This window comes from Pimephales promelas, chromosome 19 (assembly GCF_988280905.1).
Source record: "Pimephales promelas chromosome 19, fPimPro1.hap1.1, whole genome shotgun sequence".
In the NCBI taxonomy this organism is placed as follows: Eukaryota; Metazoa; Chordata; class Actinopteri; order Cypriniformes; family Leuciscidae; genus Pimephales; species Pimephales promelas.
The window spans coordinates 21,192,919-21,217,283 of NC_142787.1; the positions used below are offsets into that span (position 1 = coordinate 21,192,919).

Here is a 24,365-nt window from a genome sequence, read left to right on the forward strand (position 1 = left end):
TTTCTCCTGAGTTGCTTATGTCTGGTATGGTTATAAGAAGATTATAGTACTTTTTACATATTATGCTAACAAGTTTTATAAAAATAGAAAAAAAATAATAATTGGGAATAACAGGAGTGATACTGGCCCATTCATTTATTGAGTTACACACGCATACTATGCATGTTTCGGGATTTTTGTCATTTTCTGAGGGGAGGAACATGTGACCTTGGCTTGTTGCTGCAGTGTTATGGTGCCCACTAACACAATACTGCAGAGTTAACAAGATGGATCAAGATGGATGCTTTGAGTATTGTGACAGCTACTCACAACTGACTAAAAAAGCTATCTTTCATCCTGAATGTACTTTAATTTTCGATTTTTCCTATTGGACCCAGAGTAAAATAGTCACACTACAGAAAGTTTCCATTTAGACAAGCACATGTCTCATCGATCTATGTAAATACTTTCACCGAGGTGAATCGAATGGCCCTATAAAAATGGAGAGAGGCTTTACCTTGTTGATACTGTATTTTAAGGAATATAAAGTGGAAATGTATTTGGTACATCATGTACTATATAAATTACTTGATACTTAATAATAAAATTTAAACTCGAATCAACATTTCAAGTTAATAACAGTCAGCTAGTAATTTTTTAAAAAGTAAAAAGTTTATTCAAGATGCTGCTCGTGATGTAATTTGTGGCAATGGCACGCTAAATATAATTCTTTTTTTACATGCTCGAATTTATTGTGATGTCTCCAGAACTTCCTAGATATTAATAAAGAGGCTAATAATTTAGTGAGACCCGACCCTTTCTTCCTCCTCACACGTGCACGAGCGCGACCGGAACCCAGATGCGATCTCACCACCGCGCGCCCTTTCTCCTCCTGCTGCGCGCGCTCACGCGCTCACACTTCACGCGAGCGGAGAAATCAAAACACAACCATCTACACTGAGATGAACTGAGAAACCATCGAAAAACCATCGCGACTTAACGGACGAATGTCCAGCAGCAAGCCCTCGCGGCGTTCCTCTATCCGTGGAAGCAAAAGGAGCGGGACGGACAGCAATTTTCGCGTCAGAGTTTGTGCGTTTCACGGAGCGTTGTGATATTTTACTCGAGAACTTTTAAAAACAACTTTGGACCGAATTCTGTCTGGAGTTGGACGTTATTTAACGTTAGATCACATCCCGCCTGGTGCGCGAGAGCTTTTGAGGAGCTAACGTTATCTTCTGAAGACTGAAAACCATGGATTTATTCCTTAATTTAACGGTAGAACTTTGATAAACCGTCCGAAATTGCGTGTAGCAGCTGCTTTGCGGTCTTTCCCAGCATTTCTTGTTAAGGAAAATATCTATTGTTGTCCTGGGAGACACATTTTTTTGCTGTGACAGGACGCGTTTGCAGAGCCAAATATGTCAGTCCATGATGAAGAAGAGGAAACTCGACTGATTCTCTGAGGGGGAAACACATCTTTATTAGCTCTTTACTTACTGTACGTCATTTATTTGAGTGTAGCCTACCTATAATTTAGCTCAATAAGTGAAATCATTTCGTAATACAAAATCTAATATAACAAATATAGTGCAACATGCCGAGCTGTTTGTAGCACTCAATCTCAAACCAGCTGGATTTGATTCGTTATTAAAAGTTGTTAATCGTGTATCCTGGGATAAAACATTCCCACATAATTGACCTTTGGTAGTTTAGAGCTCTTTGAACTGCAGAGACGAACTGGGATAATTTCACGTCAGCTTTATCTTGGCACTTTTTTATTTGCGTGCGCCAGACAGACAGATTTCTACTCTATTTTGCCATCATTCTGCTTAATTTCTGTCAATATGGAGGAGTGGAGGCAGTGCGGTCGCTGGTTGATAGACTGTAAGGTTTTGCCCCCGAATCACCGGGTTGTTTGGCCCTCAGCGGTCGTGTTCGACCTGGCCCAGGCTCTCAGAGATGGGGTGCTCCTGTGCCAGATGCTACACAATCTGTCTCCTGGATCCGTGGACCTAAAGCAGATCAACTTCAGGCCTCAAATGTCACAGGTAAGTTAATGTTTATGTCTGTGTTTTTAATGGCTGTATTTTTAATGCTTGTCACCTTTGCTGTGAGGATTGATGCTAGTATTGACAGCAGGAGAATGTGGAGTATTGTTCTCATAGGTTGCTACTCTGATTCATAACAACAGGGGTCGTTGTCGAGCATTTTGGCGTGTCTGAGCAATCACTAATAGACCTGTAGTCGATTAATCGAAAATGGGTTTATTAAGCTATACCTTTTGTTATGTTTTATAGTGTCATTATCATAGTTTAATAATAATAATAATAATTCTGTAACACACGTTAAGTCTCAAGTATCTTTTTAGGGTCTCACAAACCGCAAACAGTTGGATGCACTGCACACAGGTGTCTTTAAACTTTCCTTAGATAATGTCATGTTGGTATTTATAGTTTAACATCCTACAGAAGTGCTGTGAAAAATGTGTATGTATCCGGACATTGACCAGGAAAAAAATGAAATGTCCGACAAAATTAAAACTCTCTGGTCAAATTGTTCGATTAAAATGGCCTAATAATCCCGCCCGCCCCAACACAATCTGAATTTTAGAATAAGCCTAAAATGAATAAAGCAAAAATACACCTACCGATCAGAAGGGTTATTTGCCATTTGCTCCTCTTATGGACGCCGTAAGCGAAGTGATGCCCGCTCTGTGGCTATGGAGGATTGCATTTCTTTCTCCACAGCCTGCAAAGTCCTCATATGTGATTTCAACGAAATGTATCCTGTAGGAATGCTCATTTCGCTTATTTTCCTGACCGACAACCGCCGCTTGTTAATCGATTATTAACCGTTAACTGATAAGATTATCATATTGAATTGGTATTAAAGGTGCTATATGTATTTTTTAGCGGCCTCTATCGGTGATGCTTCAGATTGCAACCAATTTTTACAAGAGCGCTCTTGTTCTACCGCATGCTTGAACAAAAGAGTGAGCACTCATTATACACGGCCACACTGAGACTTTCAACACACCGAAGAAAGCATCACACAACATGCTGGAAACTCTCACTGCAACGTTACAATAATAGGCTACTTTTATCAGCTTGACGTTAATCTAATGCTCCATGCTTGTACCATGATAACGTTACATTTGTGGTGCTATCTAGCAGGTATTTCACTAACTATTTGTGTATCTTTCACAATCAGCACTGTCAACATAGGGGAATGTATAATATGATAACGAAAACGGTTATTGAACTAGACTGAACAATTTGAGTGTAACAGTAAGATCGTAGGAAGTAACTGAACGTGTCTGAAAATGTGTATTATAAACGTTGATTGACGCCAATCAGGGTAATAAACTTGTTGCATTCAATATGGCCTGATGATGTCATTTTTTAAGTTACATAGCCTGCCTCTAGTTTTCCTCAACTTGACTAATTAAGAGGTGATATTTGACCGGCATATCATCAAAATGTACTTAAAATGGAAAAAAAAAAAAAAAAATTTAGCGGAAACTCTGATGTATAAGTCTGATCGTTTGAACGCAAGTATCTAAGGCTGTGCAGGTTTAAAGGTTAGTGTTAAGGGAGGGCCAAGGCTCTTATCTCTGTAAACATAAACCAGGAAAAGCAGCAAGTTCTTCGTGGGTTTCAGGAATGTGGCTTTCAGTCTGTACTCTTTGTGAAGGAATGTGTGGCAACAGCAGTTACCACCAGTAAATGTGACTATGCAGAGAAGCATGATGTAGCCTAAGTGTTGACTGTTTTGAGAGGTTTTGAACATGTGTCCCACCCCTTTAGCAGCATGTCTCGACAGTATTACTGAATTGCATTGACCCTATATGTCATAGTTTTCATGTGGTGTGATTGAGATTTACATTGGTGCCTACCATTGTAAAATTCAGTAAATATTTAGCTAAAAAATATTTTTGCTTCTAAATCTGGGGTTCTGGACTGGTCTTTAAACTTACTGAAGTGTTTTACAGATGTATGGGTAGCTGATAAATACTTTTGGGAAATTAACACAATGCTATGTCATGAACAAGAACATGTGGACATATTAAGATGCAAACAGTTTTGAACAACACTTGGAAGTTGGCATATGATGTTTAGAAACTTGAGTGTACATGAATATTCAAATTTTCGAAGATTCGATCTGTAATTATTATTTAAAAAAAAAAAAAACAAATTTGAATTTTACTACGTTGCTTTGCTGGCCGTAAATGCAGTGAATCCATGATAAATCCCAACCACTAGCTCGCAGTTATAAGTGGTGCTGTGGAGTGTGTATTTGATGTTGTCGTCTGCCTTGCGAAGTTTTTTATTTCTTACGATCTTACGAAATGATCTTAAAAAATGGAAACACAGAAACTCAAAAGGTCTTCGCAGCAACCCGTCAAAATAAAAGTTTGGTTTAACATGACAGAAATATATTACTGTTGTATAGTAAAATTTAGATATGTCCTAATGTAATAATACACTAACACTAATCTAAATAAATTATGATTTTTTTAAACAAATCTGAATTTAAGGAATAATCCATGTTTTAATTTTAACAGTAAATCTCATTGTGCAGCATGTTATTTTACAGAAAGTTTATGATAAGTGATAAAATTTTAGTCATTTTATTACCAGCAAAAACACACAGATTTTTTTTTTCATATACATAGTTTTTTCTTAAATGTTTATAATACATGATTTCAATTAATTAGACATGCTTTTTGATTGCTAAAAAATTACAATCCATTTTTAAAATCCCCATAAATCATAAGCACTGTGTCTCAGAACAAGTCGTTCTCAGATTCGGTTGCAGTCTGATGTACGTTTGCTCAAGCCTCTCCTCTAAATGCTGATTAACACTGCAGTTTTAGCTTAGACCTCCCCTCAGTGAGCTAAACACAGTCTGCCATTGTTTCAAAGCCGGAGCAGCTGTAGACAAGAATTGTCTACTAAGCGATTGAGGTGTTTTGTTGTTGGATGTAAAAATGGGCTTTATGCACAGCTGCACTACTTCCTGAACTTCAGCCAGCTCCTTGTTTCCTGTCTGCCATTATTGGACAAAATTGATTAATTCAGGTGTGTCTGATTATTGTTGCCATGACTACTGAGGTCAAGCACACCTGAATTAATCAATGTGTCCAATAATGGCAGACAGGAAACAAGGAGCTGGCTGAAATTCAGGAAGTAGTGAAGCTGTGCATAAAGCCAATTAACATAGCAGTTTTCATTTACTCTCGTTGTGTCGCGAGGATTGATCTGATGGATCAGAATATAGTCTCAGGAGTGATAGGCCTAACGTTACTGGTCACACGGCAGAAAGGAAAGTGAGAGCGGGCACTTTATAAAAGTATATGCTCTGACTCTGTAGGCATTATTGTCCAACTCCGGGTCAACACAGCTACTGAGAGTTTCTGTTTTGAAATGATCTTTCCTGTAGTTCAAACAGTAGAGCATTGGTGTTTACGACGCCAAGGGTTCAATTCCCGGCGAAAGAAAGAATTGTAAATGGACTGCATTTATATAGCGCTTTCCGAGACCTAATGGCCACCAAAGCGCTTTACATATTGCCTCACATTCACCCATTCACACACAAATTCATACACCAATGGCGGTGTCAGCCATACAATACATGTGTGTACCTTGAAATGCAATTTTAGTTGCTATGGATAAAAGTGTCTGCCAAATGTTTAAATGGAAAATCAGATGAGATTGTCCTGGCTCCGAGTGCTTGTGAGGCTCCGCCCCCCTGTGCCGGCAGCAGCAGCTCATTTGCATTTAAAGGGATGCACATTGAAATTGTGCTTTTTTTCTGAGCCCCAAAAAGTGACAATTTAAACATGATGTAAAAAATAATCAGTTGGGTATTTTGAGCTGAAACTTCACATACACACTGTGGGGACATCAGGGACTTATTTTCATCTTGTGAAAAGGGGCATAATAGGTGCCCTTTAATTGAATCCCAGCCTTTGTGATTATGCAATAGCACTATGTTATATTATGATTTTGAAATGGTTTTAATATATTGTGCATATGGTTCATGGATTCTGCCGGTTTTGCCGGTTAGTCGACATGGGAAAAATGCAATTTACTCGAATTTAAATCTCGAATTTCGAAATTTTGATGGCCATACTTATATTTATGGCTGTTTTAATTTCTTCATTTGCAAACATTAAACATCGAGCCTTTATTTTGGTGGTAAACCTTAAAGCTTCTTTTTTGTTGACTTTTACCATGGCATGATTTATACCTGTCCTGTACAGATGTTGTCATGTTACTGTATAGTTGTTTTACCTAGCACTTGTAGGCTTTTGTTTTAGCTGCTATCTACTGAGGCAGACCTTTCATCCTCCCACAACTGTAGCTTCCCCAGCATGGCAGTGTTTTGTGTGGTATTACGTTGTGACAAATTGTTTGAAAGGGAGATCTGGCAGCACAATGGAAGCTGTGATTTATACGCAGCAAAGGTCACAGTGTGCTTTGATACACAGTGGTTGTTAATTTACTACCTCCATTAAATCAGGATGAAGTGATTATGTGGGCTGTTTGTGGTGGATGTCCATCGATACTGAAGATTCTGCTGTTCTGCATGCCTCACATGTTCTTCATTTTAGTGCAGTAAGCCTTTTTCATAATCAGGTTCTTGTGTTCGAGCCTGCTGATTGGCCATCACTCATAAACAGCCATTGTACCAGTAAATTCTGGAAGGACAGCCTCAGGCGTTGGTTAATAGACATTTGTTTCCAAGAAGAATGTTACTGTGCAAGCTTATTGGCATTGTGCATGCAAAGAATGTGCAATAACAATTAAGGCACAAGTGACAGTACTGTTGGTGTCAGCCACACAGAGATATGCTTTTCCTCTCTCTCAAATCATAATTGCTTAAATCACATCCCCCTACTGGTGTTTGACATGAAGATTGTTTTTTTAGATTAGGTCACCTAAAAATTCTATTTTTATTAGCTGTTCCAAACCTGTATTTTTTGGGGCAGAAAAAATCCCACCATAAAAGTGTAATAAAATAAGTTAGTCCATATTTGTGCTAAATTTAATGTCTTCTGAAGCTGTTTGTGAAACAAACTATTGTGTGAGACTGAGAGACAGACCCAAGTCACATCCTACTCAAGATCAACTTCCAAAACAACACATGTTTCATTAATATACAGTACCATTTTACCATCAATGATTTCAAAGCTTTATTTTTTAAAATCTGTATGTAGATGTGGGCTCTAGCAGCATGCTGTGCTGATATCCTCTTTACTTTTAGATTGTTTTTTTTTTGTATCTTTGTTGGAGCTTGACGGTAAATAGTCATTAAAACAGTCCTTGTTTTGAATGAAATTGAATCAAATGTCATTTTTGGATGAAATTGTAATTGTGATTGTGAAGTAATTGTGAAGTTCTATCATTATGCACTGTTATTATGTGGATTGTGTATTTCACTATTTAGGCAGAATAATTGATAATGATATTATAATGTTACATATTTTTGCCTGTGATGAGTTGCACATGGGTTTGGTCATGAACACAATCTGTTGTGGTGGATCAGAGGTCCCAGGAGGATGGGGAAGGTCCTTTCTTCTGACTGACTGTTGGTTTAGAATTTTTGAAGTCTGGTTTATTCTTACATTTTTTTTTTATCTCAGATGTTTGGTAGCAACTAATACCTTAGAGATGATTCAGGCAGCAGTAGTGAGAATGTATGTGTGTACTTTTGTGCAATACCTGTGTGTATAGTTTCCCCATCACCTCCAGCTTGGCCTGGGGACAGTCTAGGGACTTCAGTCATAACAGTGAGGTCTGCCCCCTTTCTCTTTAGGGCTTTAGGGAGTTAGCAATGTCTGTTGTTTCCTCTTAGAAAATTCAGCCTGTCTTTCAGCACGTACGCAGGGCAGAGAGAATGTGAGAGACGAGTCATTGCTCACTGTAGTACTTTTATGCATTTTATTGTACTCCCCATTTGCCTTTAACAACCTATTCATTTTAGCTCTGTTTTTAGATGTGTTCCTTTTCATAACTCTTGTATTTCTGCTGTAAGGATAATGGGTTTCATCTTTGAGATTTTGTTCTGATTTATTACTCCTAACCGCCTCCCTCCCCCTCCCTCCCTCCCTTCCTCTCTCTCTCTCCCTTTTGGTATCTCATACAAGTTACATCTACAATGTTTGCAGACATTGACCACACTTGGCATCTGTTGGAGGTCTGTTTGTGCTGGATCCTGATTCTTTTTTATTATTATTGTGGATTTGAGTGAACAAGCTGAAAGAGCAACAGGAAGATTAAATACACTAGCAGAAACCATCATCACAATAATCATGCTTTCACAATAGAGAATATGGGTTTTGATAATTAAACTCTGTCTGAGACGGAAGTGAATGGAGATGGCATAATGACAGGGTGTGAGCAACTGTAATGTTTGGAAGCAGGCGTCATTGCTGTTAGCTCTTAAGTGAATGCTAAAAAGACCATCAGCATGTCAGGATTAATTTAGATTTAATTGTGGTGCTCAATTTACAAAACTGTATTACACAGAACAGAGCCTGACATTTCGAAAGGGAAACTCAAAAATTCAGATTCAGTACCAGCCTTTCTGAAGTGGAGAGCTGGGTGTGTTGTGAGGTCAGCCTTTCTTAGGTTAATTTAATCTATAAGCATGGCCTTTCTCTGAACTTTGACCCCTGGCAGCTGGGTGCAGGTAATTTCATCAATAGAGCTTGTTAGGGACACTTCCGTATCACGCATCTGTGACCAGCTGCCAGAATGGGATTTTAAAAGGGTCAGAAATATGAGACTACTCAATTAAATTACAATATACAAAACTACTTTATTTGCAGACAAAAGACGAAAGGTTAGAGAAACACACTGCTGGTCTGTATTTGTCAGGACTTGATCTTTCATGTCTCTGTGCTTTTGTGATCTGTCTTAGTCCGCTGGAATGCATGGTTCCAACCGTTTACTCACTGGTTCCTGTTCATTCTTCAGGGAGACCCTTTATTAAGCAACAGGGAAAGCAAAGAGTTCACAAGGATTAAGCGAGACCTCACACCATGACCTGACATGTTTAGGAGCCCAGGCTTCACCGATATATTTCAGCTTGATATATTGATCTTATGTCGGGATGAGAGGATATTATTGCAATTCACGGTAGCTCTCCTATGCCAAATTGCTGTTGTTTAGAGGGAGGATCATAATGAAAGATATATGAAACTATTCAGATTAATTCATATCCAAGAGAATGACTGGAGGAAATCCGAGAGTGGCATTTAATCAACAGCATGTCTGCATAAGATTTATTTATTTGTTATGTTTGTTGGACCGTCCTTGATATTGCAGTAATAAATTCCATAACAACGTTAAACATAAGCAATGGTTTATAAGAGTGACTCTTAACCGCTATAAAAGTGGGACCCAGGGAGGGGGAATGATAATTGAGCTACTGTACAGTTGCATTGTTTTAAACTGTCTCTCACTCTCTCACTGCAAATTATTCATCATTTTAACATCAACATCATTTGGTGGCCTTTTAACCTCAACACAGTCAGGAGGAAACAGTTCCTGCAGGGTTTTGATACAGCAACTCTACTCCATCACAAGTGATGAGAAATGAAGTAAAGAGGAACCTACACAGGGCACTTATGTTCCTAAATGCTCCATCTGTGAGCAGTTTGTTGTGGAATATTAACACAGATGATCCAGGGAATCAGTCCTGATTTTCAGAGCGCATTTAGCTGAGCATGACCACACAGCACCCAGAAGAGTGGAAGGGCAGTGAGGCACAACCAACAGATGCTGCTGCTTTTTTTTTTTTTTTTGACTGGCAAGCAACATCTTTATACATCATTGTCTTCTGTATATACTTCTTGCCAACTTTCAACCTGTCTTTTCATATTGTTTCCAGCTCCTAAGCATTTCTGATTTCTGCCTCAGGATGTTTAAGACAATCAAAAGTGTCAAAAGATTCCCACATTTCTCTCATGTACACCTGGAACAACGTATCGAAGTCATTGTTTATGTAAATGAGTTACTCTGTATGTTCATCCTGGTGGCTCAGACTCATGGGCATGCTGAAAATCAGTCGTTATTACAAAAATATAGAGCCCGCTCTAAAGTTTGTAAATTTTATAAACTGAGACAGAATAAAATGGTGCTGTGTGCAGTGTGCACGCTCTGTAAAACTGAAATGGTTAGCCACAGTAGCATAACTTCTATTTCTGTCCATGCGCATTTTGCCTGTGACCTTGCAAATACCGAATTGTGCTTAATTTTTAGGCTTATTGTGCTTCAACAGTCAAATGCACACTTTAATTTTGTTTTTCCATTTTGTTATGTCCTGTCTCAGCAGTTATGTAAACAAATGTAAACAAACAGAAAACGTTTTGGGACGCACGTCAGTATTTGATTCGTGCATTAGGTCTTAAAGAAAAGTGATTGCAACCTAATATAGCCCACCCATGCTGTCTGTGTTGTTAATGTTAATCAAACAACAACAACAACAATAGGAGAAACAAAACAGAAGGCTACTTAAAATTAAAGCATTGTTTCTATTTGTATCATTTTGTTGCATTTATTGATTCTATTGTAATTTTCTTTGTTCTAATTAATTGTATTACTGAATGGTTACTTGATTATTTATCAATTGATAACTTATATATATATATATATATTGATATACACAGTTACACATACCTAGCTAAAATAACAACTACAATAACAATTATTATTGTTATTATTATTACTACCATATTGTTCAGAATATAATACAACCCTGTTTATAAGACTTAAGAAGACCAAAGTTTGTATTTTATAAAGGCATTTTTTTTATAAAGAAAGCATGAAAGGTTGTTTTAAAAGTTAAAATGTATCAGAATTTGGTAATAGACCAAAATAAACAATATTTATGCATTTAGATTTCCCTCTGTGCATGTATGACTGTTGAGCAAATAACATTATCTTTTAAAGAAAAAAAAAATAGCGAAATCTTGCTGGTACTGACTCTTTGGAATTTGCTGCTGATTGATTTTAGTTTCTGGTTGAGATAACAATCAGTACGGTGTGGCAAGGAGAAGGAAACGGTCTTCTCTTTCTACAGTATAAACACACTCCTACCCATCACTTCTTCCTGGTAGCACCTCACTGTGTATGATGATAAGCTTCTTAATATTTTGTAATATCTCTACCAACAACATCAGAGATATGATTGTCTCTAGAGACATGGTTCCTGTGCAATTCCTATTTAGTAACATTTTGGGAGTCACCCACCAACTCAAAGCTAACTAATATCCCATTACTGACCAGAATTGATCATATCTCATAAATGGTTTTGGAACAGGAGGAGGAGCGGTGCAGAGGTAGAAATTGTAACATTAGAGAGTCCTGTAAAAGGCTGCTGTGTATTGATCTTATCCCCAGCTGGCACGCTCGTTAATCATGCAAACAGGAAGCTGTGTATCGTTTCCACCCTTCCCCTTGTTGCTTCCCTCTGAGCAGACTCTGGATTAGTGGCAATCTGTTAAACTGAGCTCAAAATAGAGCTGGGCACTAAAAATATCAACTGTTATGTCAACTAACAAAATCTATATATAGCCAGCCCTCACTCCATTAAATTTAATTTAATTTGTTTAACACTTTTTTGGAATAAGTTGTTGTTTTACATCGTTCCAAAGCAGCTTTTCGGAAAATAGAAAAAAGAAAGGGATAAAAGGAAAAGAATAGGAAGTATTAAGTGGGAACTAAACGGATTACTTTTAGTTCTTTAAAAATCAAACACATTGTGGCTTTAATAGTTTGTATGCTTGGACAATGAAATTACATAGCTGCCTATGAAGGAGTGAGAAAGCTCTCAGTTTTCATAAAAAATATCTTAATTTGTGTACTAAAGATGAACAGAAGTCTTACGGGGTTGCAACAACATGAGGGTGAGTAATTACTGACAGAATTTTCATTTTTGGGTCAACTGACCCTTTAAGAGAGCCTATACAGATTGGCTGAAAAAAAAGCTTAATCTGCCCAGATATCGATCCTATAATAGACATCTAACCATGCTTTACAGGTGATTCCTTGCGATCACTGTAATTTCTGCTTACAGTTACCCCACTCATGTTCCTCAGCAGGCTCTATTTAAAATAATCATCATGGACGCTAGTGCCTAGATTTATTTTTCACTCCCAGAAAAGGCCACGCAGCCCAGCATGAGATAATCGCCTCTCTCCACAGTGCATGATGGGTTATCTGATCATGTAATCATGCACAGTGTCCAGTTTGATAGGCACTGTGTTCATTTCAGTAGCAAATTGGATTCCCTGTATAGAAAAACTAAGGGAGTGCCTTACTACACAGAGCATGGTTAGTCACAGTTGTTCAATGCTGATGTGTATCATTTTACAACATTTTGTGATGAATTAATAATGAATGAAAGAAGTTTTCCCAAACATGCTTTTGTTGTTAAAAGAGACCATGTGTCCAGTCTTGATGGATCACACCTGCAAAAGCAATTTCCTGGGCGCTGGAAGAAGACGTTGTAACCGCGGGTATGATTATGGAGAGGCTGTTTCCATTAAGGAGGAGAAAAGTTGAGAAATGTGGCAGCAATAAGGCAGGCTGGTAATGAAACCAATAGGCTGTGAAGGGATTAGAGCTGAAACAATTGAGAATCCAGCAGGAAGCGACTTGAATGGAAAAACAACAATAAAAACAAAAGAGCTTGCTAAGATCTGATGGAATCTGAGGTAAAGCCTTCTCAATAAAAAAGAGCATTCCAAATGAAACTCATCCTTCCTCTATAATCATTTAGTCTTGAGGAGAGGGTTTTTCTGAGGATGTCATTGGTTTAGTAAAAAACAAAACAAACAAACAAACAAACAAAAACGCTCAAATAATAAGGCTGGCTAGCCTCTGTGAACTTCCTTAGGCCTTTTCTTCATCTTCCGGCTTTTCTCTGCACCCAGAGAGAGGAGTTACGGTTGTATAACCTCCTTTCCCTCATCTAGACAACAAGAAACATCTGGAAGAAGAACAGAGAGTTCAGAACACACCCATCCCCACCCCTGAGGAGCTCCTAAATGAAGAATGCTCTGAAAAACTGGACACCATTGTGTCTGAAGGCCATTTACTCTCTCCTTTCTCTTTTTGGTTGAATCTGACATAACTTTTTGTAGACAGGGGTATTATTCTTCTAGCTTAGATATTTCTGCCACTCTCTATTTCTCTTGCAGTTTCACGTCATATTTCCAGGCATCATGTCTGTAGTGCTTAGTGCAAGGACAAACATTTAAAAAAGACCTCACTTTTGAAGTATTTTGTGATTTATTATTATTTTTATTTATTTATTTATTTATTTTTTTATTATTATTATTATTATTATTATTATTCAGGGCTCTAGACTAACTTTTTTTTTTACTAGGGGCGCTGTTGCCCCTGACTGAAAATTTTAGGAGCGCAAGCAGAAAGCTTGCAATGCAATTATTCAAATTTCCCCCAAAACAACTGTAATACTGACAACTTCTTTAATAATAAATAGACTTAACATTATGATATGCTGTTTTATTTTAAGCTCACAGGGCTCCAGACTCAAATTTGAAAGCAGCACCACCTCAAAGGAGAACTCTCACCGAGTTCTACAAAAAAAATAAAAAATCTGGTAGCTCTGGGGCTGACAATAAATGACTAGGGGGTAGATGAAATTAACTTTAGTTATTATCATTTATAATGTCTTAGGCCTAATATTAATAAAAAAATAAAATAAAATAAAAATATTAATTTTAAAACATATATGGAGTGAAAATAGCCAATAAACATCCTATTGTTTATGGTGTTATTATTTTTTAAATAAATTTTTAAATAATAGTTTTCCAACTTCTTAAAAATGTTTGTTTTAGGACAATCTTTGAAGTTTGAACAAAAAATGTGTTGGTCATCACATAAAAGATACAAAAAAATAAAAAAAATGTATATGATATTATAGTTTTGAAGTGCTAGAAAAAGATGTGTGTAGTAGGCTATTTGTAAACGTTTGACTATTTCTTCCACATTATCATATTTATGGTTGGAGTTAAGTTACTACATTAGCCTAAATCCATGGTGAATGTTGTTGATTTGTGGAATGAAAGGCTTCTATAAGTGTTTCTCCTGGTTTCCACATCAGCGCTGTTGATATGATAACTTATATGGTTTATGACAGAACTCTGCACCGAATCGGATTGTTTCTCACTGGATCTCGTTGTGTTGATGTTATTAATTCTGAGGCGAATTTAATGGATTAATTCACTGGATCTCCTAGTAACAGTGTCGCGTGAGCGAGATCGGCCCGCGACTGGCAAGTTCGGGGCTTTATTTTACTGTCAGTGGTTCGGGTCGCTGCTGCTGCTCGATGGTCCTGATCATATACGAGTAGCGTATTTTCGTTCCACTTTCATTTTGTTTGCATTCGCTGCTAGGTAACGAGTCGATAGATCGCTTATTGCTCTGACGCACGTAGCAGGTTGTGATATTTGTCTCCGTCTCCTTCCCACAGACTTTTACACGCGCTATTCTTGTCATGGATCCCTTCCACGCTTAACCATGCGTTTAACGTGTGGCAAATTTACTGGTCGCACATGTGCGACTGGATGTAAAATTCAGTCGCACACTCTCAAAATTGGTCGCAGTCTGGAACCCTGTGATTATTATATATATTTTTGGCTGGGATCTTTAAAGCTTACGACATGGCTCATAAACTCCGCTCTTGCTTCTGTCTCTAATCTTAATCTTGTTTAAATGTTTGCTAATTTTGCTGTGTAATTCAAACAGTCCCACTGTAGAGAAGATTGATTGAATTAATTTGATTTAGCAGAAAGTTGCAGGACGCAACACAATATATTATTATCTGGCTGTGTTTGAAATGGATTACGAGCATATTACTGAATACTTCACAGTATAAACTCTATTAAAAAAAGCATGCCAGTCAGAATGCATAATGATACAAAAATGTAAACTGTTTTTGTTACATGACCCTACTGAGATGCATTATTAATTCAGTGAATATTTTATATATATATTAGGGCTGTCAAATGATTAAAATTTTTAATCAAATTAATCAGAATTTTTTGTGGATTAATCATGATTAATCACTATTTGCAATTACACCTGAATCCTAACCATTTTTTTCTGAAATGCATACCAAAAGATAAAAAAAAAAGACAAGATATATAATTTTCATAATATGTCTGTTTATTAACACAGCCAATAATGGTGGTTTAAATCAAGCTGAAACATACTACACACCATAATATTTGTCTTTGTAATGTCCCATCACATTCCTCTTAACCAGGATGTACAATTTACAGCATTCAATTGAACAGAGAAAGCAATAAATGTAGTCAAATCATAACAGTGACCTACCATATTTTTGCACAATTTGAGTCATCTGTTGCGTTTTTATGTGGAAAAAAACGTTTTCAAATAAAACTTTTAATCAAACCAAAGAAAGAACAATCTTTTAACTTTTCCTCCATTCTTTAATCCAGTTGCTCAAAAATCCAGTTGCTAACTACTATAACAGGTTGCAATCCTGTACAGTCCAAAACTGTAGCAATCTGTAGCCATGCATTGTTGAGCTGTTCTTGACGGGATGCTAGGTCCTCCTTGAACTTGGTCTTGAATCTCACCACATATGCAGGGTCCTCATCACAGGCTTCCATCTTGAGATGCAAGTGACAGAGAGAAGGTAGTACCACAGAACAGGAGACATAGGCCTCTCCACCCAGGAGCTCAGTTACATACCTACGCACACACATGCACACAGAGACAGTCTATTATTTGAACAGTGGTTATCAAAATATCATTATTATTATTATTATTATCATCATTATCATTATTATTATCATTATTATTATTATTATTTACATACATGTTATTGATATTTGACTTGGTTTAATTAATTCCAGGAAATAATCAAAGCAATGTTATTTAATAAGTTACAGACTGATTTACCTGCATGGCTCTAGAAGTGTCTCCAGCCTCTGCAGTTTATCCCACTCTGCTGCGGTCGGCAAAACGAGTTTGTGATCCTGTTTGTCCAGGGCTGCGATGACAGCCTCTTTATTTCTGCTCACGCGCTTGACCATTTCCAGCGTCGAATTCCAACGTGTTGGAACATCCTGGATCAATGGCTCTTGCTTCTTTCCCAGACTGACTTGTTGTGCTTGAAGCTCCGCAGCATTTGCTGGGCTGTGCTTAAAATGACCGACAACTTTGCGAGCCTTCGCCAAAGCATTTACAAAGCCGCTGTCAGCAAGACTCACCGTGACACTTCTCTGCACCATGTGAGCGACACAGTTCATGTGTTCATAGCGTGTAAGTCGAATTGCGGCAACCATGTTGCGTGCACTGTCAGTCCCAATTGTTGTCGTCTTGCCCTCGATGTCCCACTTACGTGCAACAGACAAGAACTGTTCTTTACAAGCCTCCGCAAAGTGACGCTCCTCAGTTTTTAATATAGTCAGCGCAAAAGACTTCAGTTCCCATGTGTCACTGATGAAATGTGCAGTTACTCCGAGGTAATTGTTGTTATTCAATGATGTCCAATGGTCTCCTGTCAGGGCGATATGATTTACTTGAGCCAAGACCTCTTTCCTTTTTTCTTTTTCGTTTTGATAGAGCTCGTGGATTTTCGTCATAACTGTGGCTCTTGACGGTGGCCTGTAGGATGAGTCTTGAGACGCCACTCGCAAAACATCAATGAAACCCGAGTCTTCTACAATGTTAACGGGTCTACAATCCTTTGCAATCCATTTTGCTATTTTGTTGGTCAAATTATCTGAGGTTGATTTTGTTAATGGCCCGCGAAAATTCAGCGTGGTCTGGCGCGAACCACTTGCTGAACTTGACGACCCAGCAAACGCATGTTTGGCGCTGACATGGTACCTCAAGCTTGAACAGCTCCGGTGAAATTGAAACTCCTTGTTACAAATCTTGCAAATAACCTTGTACTTGTTAACTGTACCATCATCATTCTTTTTAAATTTGAATCCATCAATAGGCCCACTTTGCTCACCTTGCTCCATCTCGCCTCTTGCTCCCGTCCCAATCACTTTCCTGACCTGAATAATTTGCCACACTGCGCATGCGTGAAATGCGTTAAAAAAATTGACGTAATTAACGACAAACAACGAATTAACGTCGTTAACGCGCTATTTTTGACAGCCCTAATATATATATATATATAAATGTAATTTTGTGAAAAACATTGAACTCATTGTTCTTGATCATTCACTGCATGTAAATAGAGGGTCAAGTCAATGAGCCTATTGCATTGTGGGATTTCTTATGCAGTATTTTGGCAAGTCTATTATGCAAATTATAGTTATTTATGGATAACCTAAAATGTGTTTATCCTAACCACTATATTAATATTTTAGAAATGAGCAGCAATATGGTACTATACAAAACCATAACACACCCACTAACAGTATTATACAGGAAACTTCGAAGACTTTAAACAATGGCTTTGAGTTTTCATGGCATTTTTCTAATAGTTTGTGTTGAAGCCAAGTACTTGTTTCTGCAGGTGCAACAGCTTAAAATAGTTTTCTGAGAGTAAGACAAGTGCTTCTGCTTTTAGTGTATAAGACTTGCGTTTCCATCTTCAGTCACATTTTGCCATATTGTCCTTTTTCCTGGTAAGATTTCACTGCAGAATGTCTGGGTTAGACATTCATTATTCAGAAACTGTAGCATAATGTATTTTGGTGTCTTCATTTTATGACAAAATAAAGATTTTGTTTCGGACAGTAAGCACTCATCTGGGAGGCTAGAGATTTAGACTTAGTGTATTTCTCCAAGTGAGAACACAAGCATTTTATTTGCCTCCTTTTATTAGTGCTGGATAGCACCCAGCGGAGTATATTCTTGGTGTGTTTCTGGTATACTATGTATTGTCCTTGGCAGTACACACCAGTCTTTTCCCCGTAAAGATTTTCTGTGCAGAGGAAGATCTGTTTTCATTTCAAAGGATTAGGTTGTCTTTGTGATGTTACTCAGCCCCGTTTTATGTTACACCAAGTCCTATTTTTATACGGATAATATTCAGCTCTTGTTGTCCAAAGGAAGAGTTTGACAACCACATAAAGATTTGCAATAACTGGATAAATGTCTTCTTTCAAGGGTGGGTTGCAGCTGGATTGCAAACAAATTGTACTGAATTACATGGGGTTCAATTTGTGCAGTTGTTAATTTAGATGGAAATTAATTTGATAGTTTGAATTAGGGCTGAAAAAACTAATCGATAAAATCGATTATTATCGAAAATGAAAATAATCACAATGAATTTGATTATCGATTAGTCACTTTTCCTCACTTTGCTCGGAAACCATCTTCCAGTCACGTAGATTTACAGTTGTGAATAATGCCTCTGAAGGACCTTTCACACTGAATGCTATAATTCGGCGCGATGATGCTCAAAAACTATGTCTATGGAGCTATTCACTCCAGGAACAAACAATCGCGGCCCAAAAAAAAGAGTTTTTTTTTTTTTTTGTCCAGTGGGTCGAATCTTTCCCCCATCACCTGGCAAAGAACCGGGCCATCCAATTAGATTTCAGCTTAGAACCTAGAGCAGCTGCTGTTGCACAAAAGGTCGAGATTGGTGATGCTGTTTTGAAAATCAGTGTTGAGAAAAACTGAAGAAAAGTATCCCGGAAGAGATTAGATAATGGATGTCGAGTTCTAGTTATCATTGGTGTCTGAGAACAGATTTAATATCACGTTTACTTGAATATTTCTGATATAAGATAAAGAGCATTTGAGTTTGTCCTTTTAGCGTTTTCTCTGTCATTTTCCCCATGGCAGCCAAGCTATTTTGGCCATGGTTATTGTCAAATGTCTCACAACCCAATTTTTAGCGCGTCACATCATAACTTTAACATTTAATTGTCAGTTCCTTTGCTATGGGAACTGATTTAAATTTCCAACCTTCCATTATTTCTGTTGAGCAGTTTTTGTAAACCTTTGTGTTTGTACATTGTCCTTGTTCCTCAGTCTGGTTTCATTTCACCGTTTTGGTTAGATTTCACCCCATCATCTTTACGCTTCTCTGCTGTGACCTTGGCGGCGGAGCGTTGTTGGAGTATGGAATAGCATTTAGTCCGACCAGTACTTCCAGACGGACTCCTGAGATGATGAACTGCGGGGTCTAGGCACATTAATCTTCCTCCCAACCTTCATCTTTCTGCTAGACCTCACCTAGGCCTGCTGCTGCTGCATGGCATTACAAACAGACACACATGGCTAAACCAACACGTCACCCTCCTCCTGTATAGTTTAGCTTATCCAGATCACTTCTGCAGGGTTTTCTTGATGACTTGCCATAGTGTCATCATGCATGGATGCACTCTGGGGTTTCTGTGAAGCTAATATGCAAAAAAAAAAGAAACTAATATTGGATAAATCTCTCTCTCTCTCTCTCTCTCTCTCTCTCTCTCTCTCTCTCTCTCTCTCTCTCTCTCTCTCTCTCTATCTATATCTATATATATATCTATATCTATTAGGGGTGCACGATTCAGAAAATGTCACGATTCGATTCGATACCGATTTTTTTGTCTCGAGATTCGATTCAAAATCGATTTTCGATTCAAAAACGATTCTCGATTCAAAAAACGATTCGCAGGTCTACATAAATGTAGTTTACTTTTTCCTATGTGATTGATTGCAGTAGACATAATTTAAAAGAAAAGTTTGATATTACTTTATATGTCTTCATACAAAAATAAAAACTTTTTCAACTAAAATGTGCGAAGTGCTTTGGCCAGCTTTTAAATACATTTAATTCAAGTTTAAAATAAAACTTAAATAAAAAGCTTTTACATTTAGCTTTAAAGTGCTGTAGTCAGATCAAACAAACAATTATGCTAAATGTGGTTTAAGGAGTAGGCCTACTTCAGCTACCAGGTTGACTGTTGAAATGAACTCGACTGGGCACATTGAACTCCCTAAAAATATATAGGCAGGCTACTAATTTCATAGAACCCTTGCGACAATATTTTAAATAGATTTAAAAAAGCCACCGCTACTGGTAACATCTATGGTTAGATTGATTTGTTTAGATCCAGTGAAGTCGTTCATAGGCGCGTAATTTGCGGGTATCTCCAGTTAACTAGCAGAGCATTCATTTAGTTCGCTATTAAATAAGAGACCTGTTGTTTTTGAAATCAAGCTGAGCGCTCGTGTCCGCTGCGATCAGTGTCATGGATACAGTGTTCTCTATGGCTCGCGCAGTCTTCTCTCGGACGCGCGCTTCAATCTATCGCCGTTGTGGAGACTCCGGTCGGTGAAATCACAAAATAAAATGCACACAAACGTGATGAACATATTCGGTTTTGATGAGAGAGAGAAAAAACTATACGAGTGCGGTTTAGAACCCGTAACCTCTGACACGCTTGGCAAAAGATCTACAGAACTCAAACATAAGATCTGCGGATCGATGCATTTATTTATGGGTTGAGCAGAGTGGCTGCACAGTTTGACCAGCGGGCGGCAAGAACTTGCAATAACTATTTATCAGACCGGCCCTCGCAGCCTCGAAACCATAGAAACACTACCGGACCACCGGTAAAAGTCCCGACTTACCCGATTGCCACTCCGCCCCTGCACGCCATTAAAAAATATAGCCTATGAATCGATTTTTGGAATTCTATGAATCGGTAAAGATTGAATCGCGATTCAAATGTGAATCGATTTTTTTGCACACCCCTAATATCTATATATATATCTATCTATATATATATATATATTAGGGGTGTAACGGTACATGTATTCGTATTGAACCGTTTCGGTTCGAGGCTTCCGGTTCGGTACGCATACAAACCGAACGATTGCTTGGACCATTTTTCTTGCCGGCAAAATTCGTGCTGACGCGGCCAACACAACGTTGTGCAACATCAAATGGCAAGGGTAATGAAAGCAGAACGAAACTGCGCTCCTCGTTATGTGCTTCATGGATCGTTTATCAGTTCGGACCAGCAACATCTGTGCAGCGCGAGCCGATCTCGATCAAGCAACACTGTTACCACACAGCGCTAAGAGATCCGGTAAAGAACACATTTGAATTCGCCACTGAGGTAATAACATCGCTGCGAGATCTAGTGAGATGCATTCACATTTCTCTGTTCTTAACCGTAGATCTCTATTAGATCAAACAGCGCTGTCATGGAAACCAGGAGAAACATTGTGCCGTGAATGAACTAGTACTTTACGTCCACAGACCAGCAACATTCACCATGGATTTAATATAGTAACACTAACTGGAACCAGTTTGGCTGGAATGGTGAAATGCTTTCAAGTACTTCACACATCTTTTTCCAGCAATTCAAAATTCAAATATTATATAAATAAATATATATTTAAATGTTACTTTTAATGTGATGACCAAAACATTATTTGTTCATCCTTCAAAGATGACCCCTATTTATAAACCTGAAAGTTTCAAGATCTAGGAAAACTCACACTTATTTAAAAATATTTTTTCTTTAAACAAATAGGAAATTTCTCTGGCATTTCTTTCTTTTTGCTGTATCGAAAACGTACCGAACCGTGACTTTAAAACCGAGGTACGTACCGAACCGTGATTTTTGTGTACCGTTACACCCCTAATATATATATTAACCTTATTTATTATATCTTCTTAATATTAAGTTGACTTGTAATCAGTGTTTCTATCATCATGTTTGCCATCTTGGTTTTAGTTATTCACTGTGCTTCACAAAGGATGTGTAGTCTTTTGCAGTATTTGGCTTAAATGTGGCAGTGTAATTACATTGCCTACGTGTGATGCCTTAAAACGCTGCTTTGATATGCAGCTCCACTTTGTTTTGGAACACTGCAATTGTTGGCTGCCTTACAGTACATAAAATCATATCCATCTTAGCTCAAGGAGTCATCAGCAGTGAACCCTTTATTCAAAAGCTTTTTCTTACATTTGTATGCATGTTATTGCATGCATGGAAATGAGGATTCGACATTCTCCAACACTAATGTCACTTTGTGCCAGTGCTTCACAGGGATGTTTGCCATATCTCACTGATGTTTGATATGTTTGTTTAAATGTCAAGCTCAAATGCCATGATGAGGTGGAACTATTGACCATTTCACACTGCTGCTCTGTTTCCATGCAAAGGCCAAATTTAGGCCCTGATTTAACCCAAACACCGACAGTAGTTTGAGCCTGAAACAGAGCATGTTGATTTAACTTTTGCTGCTTAAATTAGTCTGTAATCAACAGAACCTTTACAGGTCATTTAGCATCACCTGTGCTTTACTGCAGAGGGAAAAACGGAAAAGCATATCCAAATCCCCCCTCACCTGGTTTAATGAAATTCATTTGGCCTGTGATGCATATCTCTCTAGTGAGGCCTCCTATTAAGAGTTCATTTCCCTACTGTGTGCATGTCCTTATTAATGGCTACAATGAGTCTAGCCCCCAGGCTAGAATTAGTCTTGCCGGTTCATTAAATCAGTGTGTTCTTTGTTAGCATACCATTTTTGACTGATTATACTCTTGTGTTTTATTTTGTGCAGACACACTGGCTTGATACCATAGACTGTTTGGTCTGCAGGGTAGCGGGATTTGTCGGGGCTCTGGTAATGTCTTTGCAAGTTCATGTAATGGGGCGGGCACGTTGTCTGGCCTCTCAGACACTTAGCCTCCATACAAGCTGACATCCAGATGTTAGAGGCGCCTGACCCCCAAACCTTTGCAGACACCATGTCTCTTTCACTTTCACTTTCAGTAATTAGACATGACCAAGTCGGACTGAACTTGCAAGGTTTTCACCAAGGTTATTATAGTTTTGCATTTTAAAATCATTTTCATTTTAATATCGTTTTCAAATTTACTGTAAATATCAGTTTCATTTTCATTAGTTTCATTAAGCAGATTGATAGTTTTAGTTTTTTAGTTTTTTTGTTTTTTTTGTGAACCACCCATTTCTATTTAGTAGTGATGCACCCATTACAATTTTCTAGGCCGATTCCGATTTTCATTGAGTTTGACTTGTCGATAATGACTTTAGCCGATTACGATTTTATTTTTCTAACCACTTTTTTAATTTCAATAACACAAATATTTATTTTCTATATATGTATTTTTTAGGGGAACTCCTGAACTCCAAACTGAATGTCAGAATGGGAAAGAAAGGTGATTTAAGCAATTTTGAGCGTGGCATGGTTGTTGGTGCCAGATGGGCCGGTCTGAGTATTCACACAGTCTGCTCAGTTACTGGGAATTTCACACACAATCATTTCTAGGGTTTACAAAGAATGGTGTGAAAAGGGAAAAACATCCAGTATGCTGAAGTCCTGTGGGCGAAAATGCCTTGTTGATGCAAGAGGTCAGAGGAGAATGGGCCGACTGATTCAAGCTGATTCAAGCAAAGAAGAGCAACTTTGACTGAAGTAACCACTCATTACAACCAAGGTATGCAGGAAAGCATTTGTGAAGCTACAACATGCACACCCTTTAGGCGGATGGGCTACAACAGCAGAAGACCCCACCGGGTACCACTCATCCCCACTACAAATAGGAAAAAGAGGCTACAATTTGCAAGAGCTCACCAAAATTGGACAGTTGAAGACTGGAAAAATGTTGCCTGGTCTGATGAGTCTAGATTTCTGTTGAGACGTTCAGATGGTAAAGTCAGAATTTGGCGTACACAGAATGAGTACATGGTTCTAGTAAATAACTGTAGACATTACAGAAAAGTCAGGAAAAGTGTATTTAAATGCCATAATTAAACTATGGCCTAATCCTGGCTTAATATAAGCCCTGTCTGTAAAGCCAGGCCTTAAAGTTTATTTATCGCAGAAAGTTTGGCTAATTGGTTTGACTAAGAGATGATTTTTCTCCCAGTTAAATCAAGTGATAGAGACAGCCAGGGGAAGAGCAAACAAGTTTACATGACTTTGCTTTTCACTTTATGGCACAAGTTCATGAATGTTTGAATGAGGCAAAATCATCATGGTAGCAGAGATATGAGACACCTCTGTTCCCAATTTTGAGCACTAATATTTGCATATACACCTATTTCCTGCCAGATAAATGTCCCTCTGGTACAACCTAATGGTGCGTTCACATGCTATGGTAATTAGACATAGGTAAATACCAAAAGCTGACGTGGAAAATGCACATGAACACCCCCTCATGTGGTATTTTCCACTGGGCAGCTCATAGAATATTTTGGTGGACCAGTTGCCGATATGAGATAACCTTTGACCTTTTCAAAATGGCGGAGAGCAACGCGAGAGTCGTGAATGGTAAAAATATGGACTATTCATGATCTAGAAAATATACAGCATATTATTTACCGTTTGAGTTTTGATAAATAATTTTCTTGCTATAGCAGATGACTTAAGCAA

The 24,365-nt window shown here is 38.0% G+C and overlaps 1 protein-coding gene across 6 annotated transcripts in view; it reads left to right on the top strand.

Moving 5' to 3' along the window:
• Positions 1 to 817: 817 nt before the first annotated feature.
• The window catches only part of vav2 (vav guanine nucleotide exchange factor 2), a 178,314-nt gene continuing 154,766 nt past the window's right edge, over positions 818 to 24,365 (top strand). For 4 of the 6 annotated variants that reach the window (XM_089123460.1, XM_089123461.1, XM_089123462.1 and 1 more), the window contains exon 1: positions 818 to 2,030. In XM_089123460.1, coding sequence (XP_088979586.1) covers positions 1,827 to 2,030 — 204 coding nt within the window. In that variant the 5' untranslated portion in view covers positions 818 to 1,826. The remainder of the gene's footprint in view (positions 2,031 to 24,365) is intronic. The other 2 variants (XM_089123463.1, XM_089123465.1) reach the window with 1 other exon arrangement.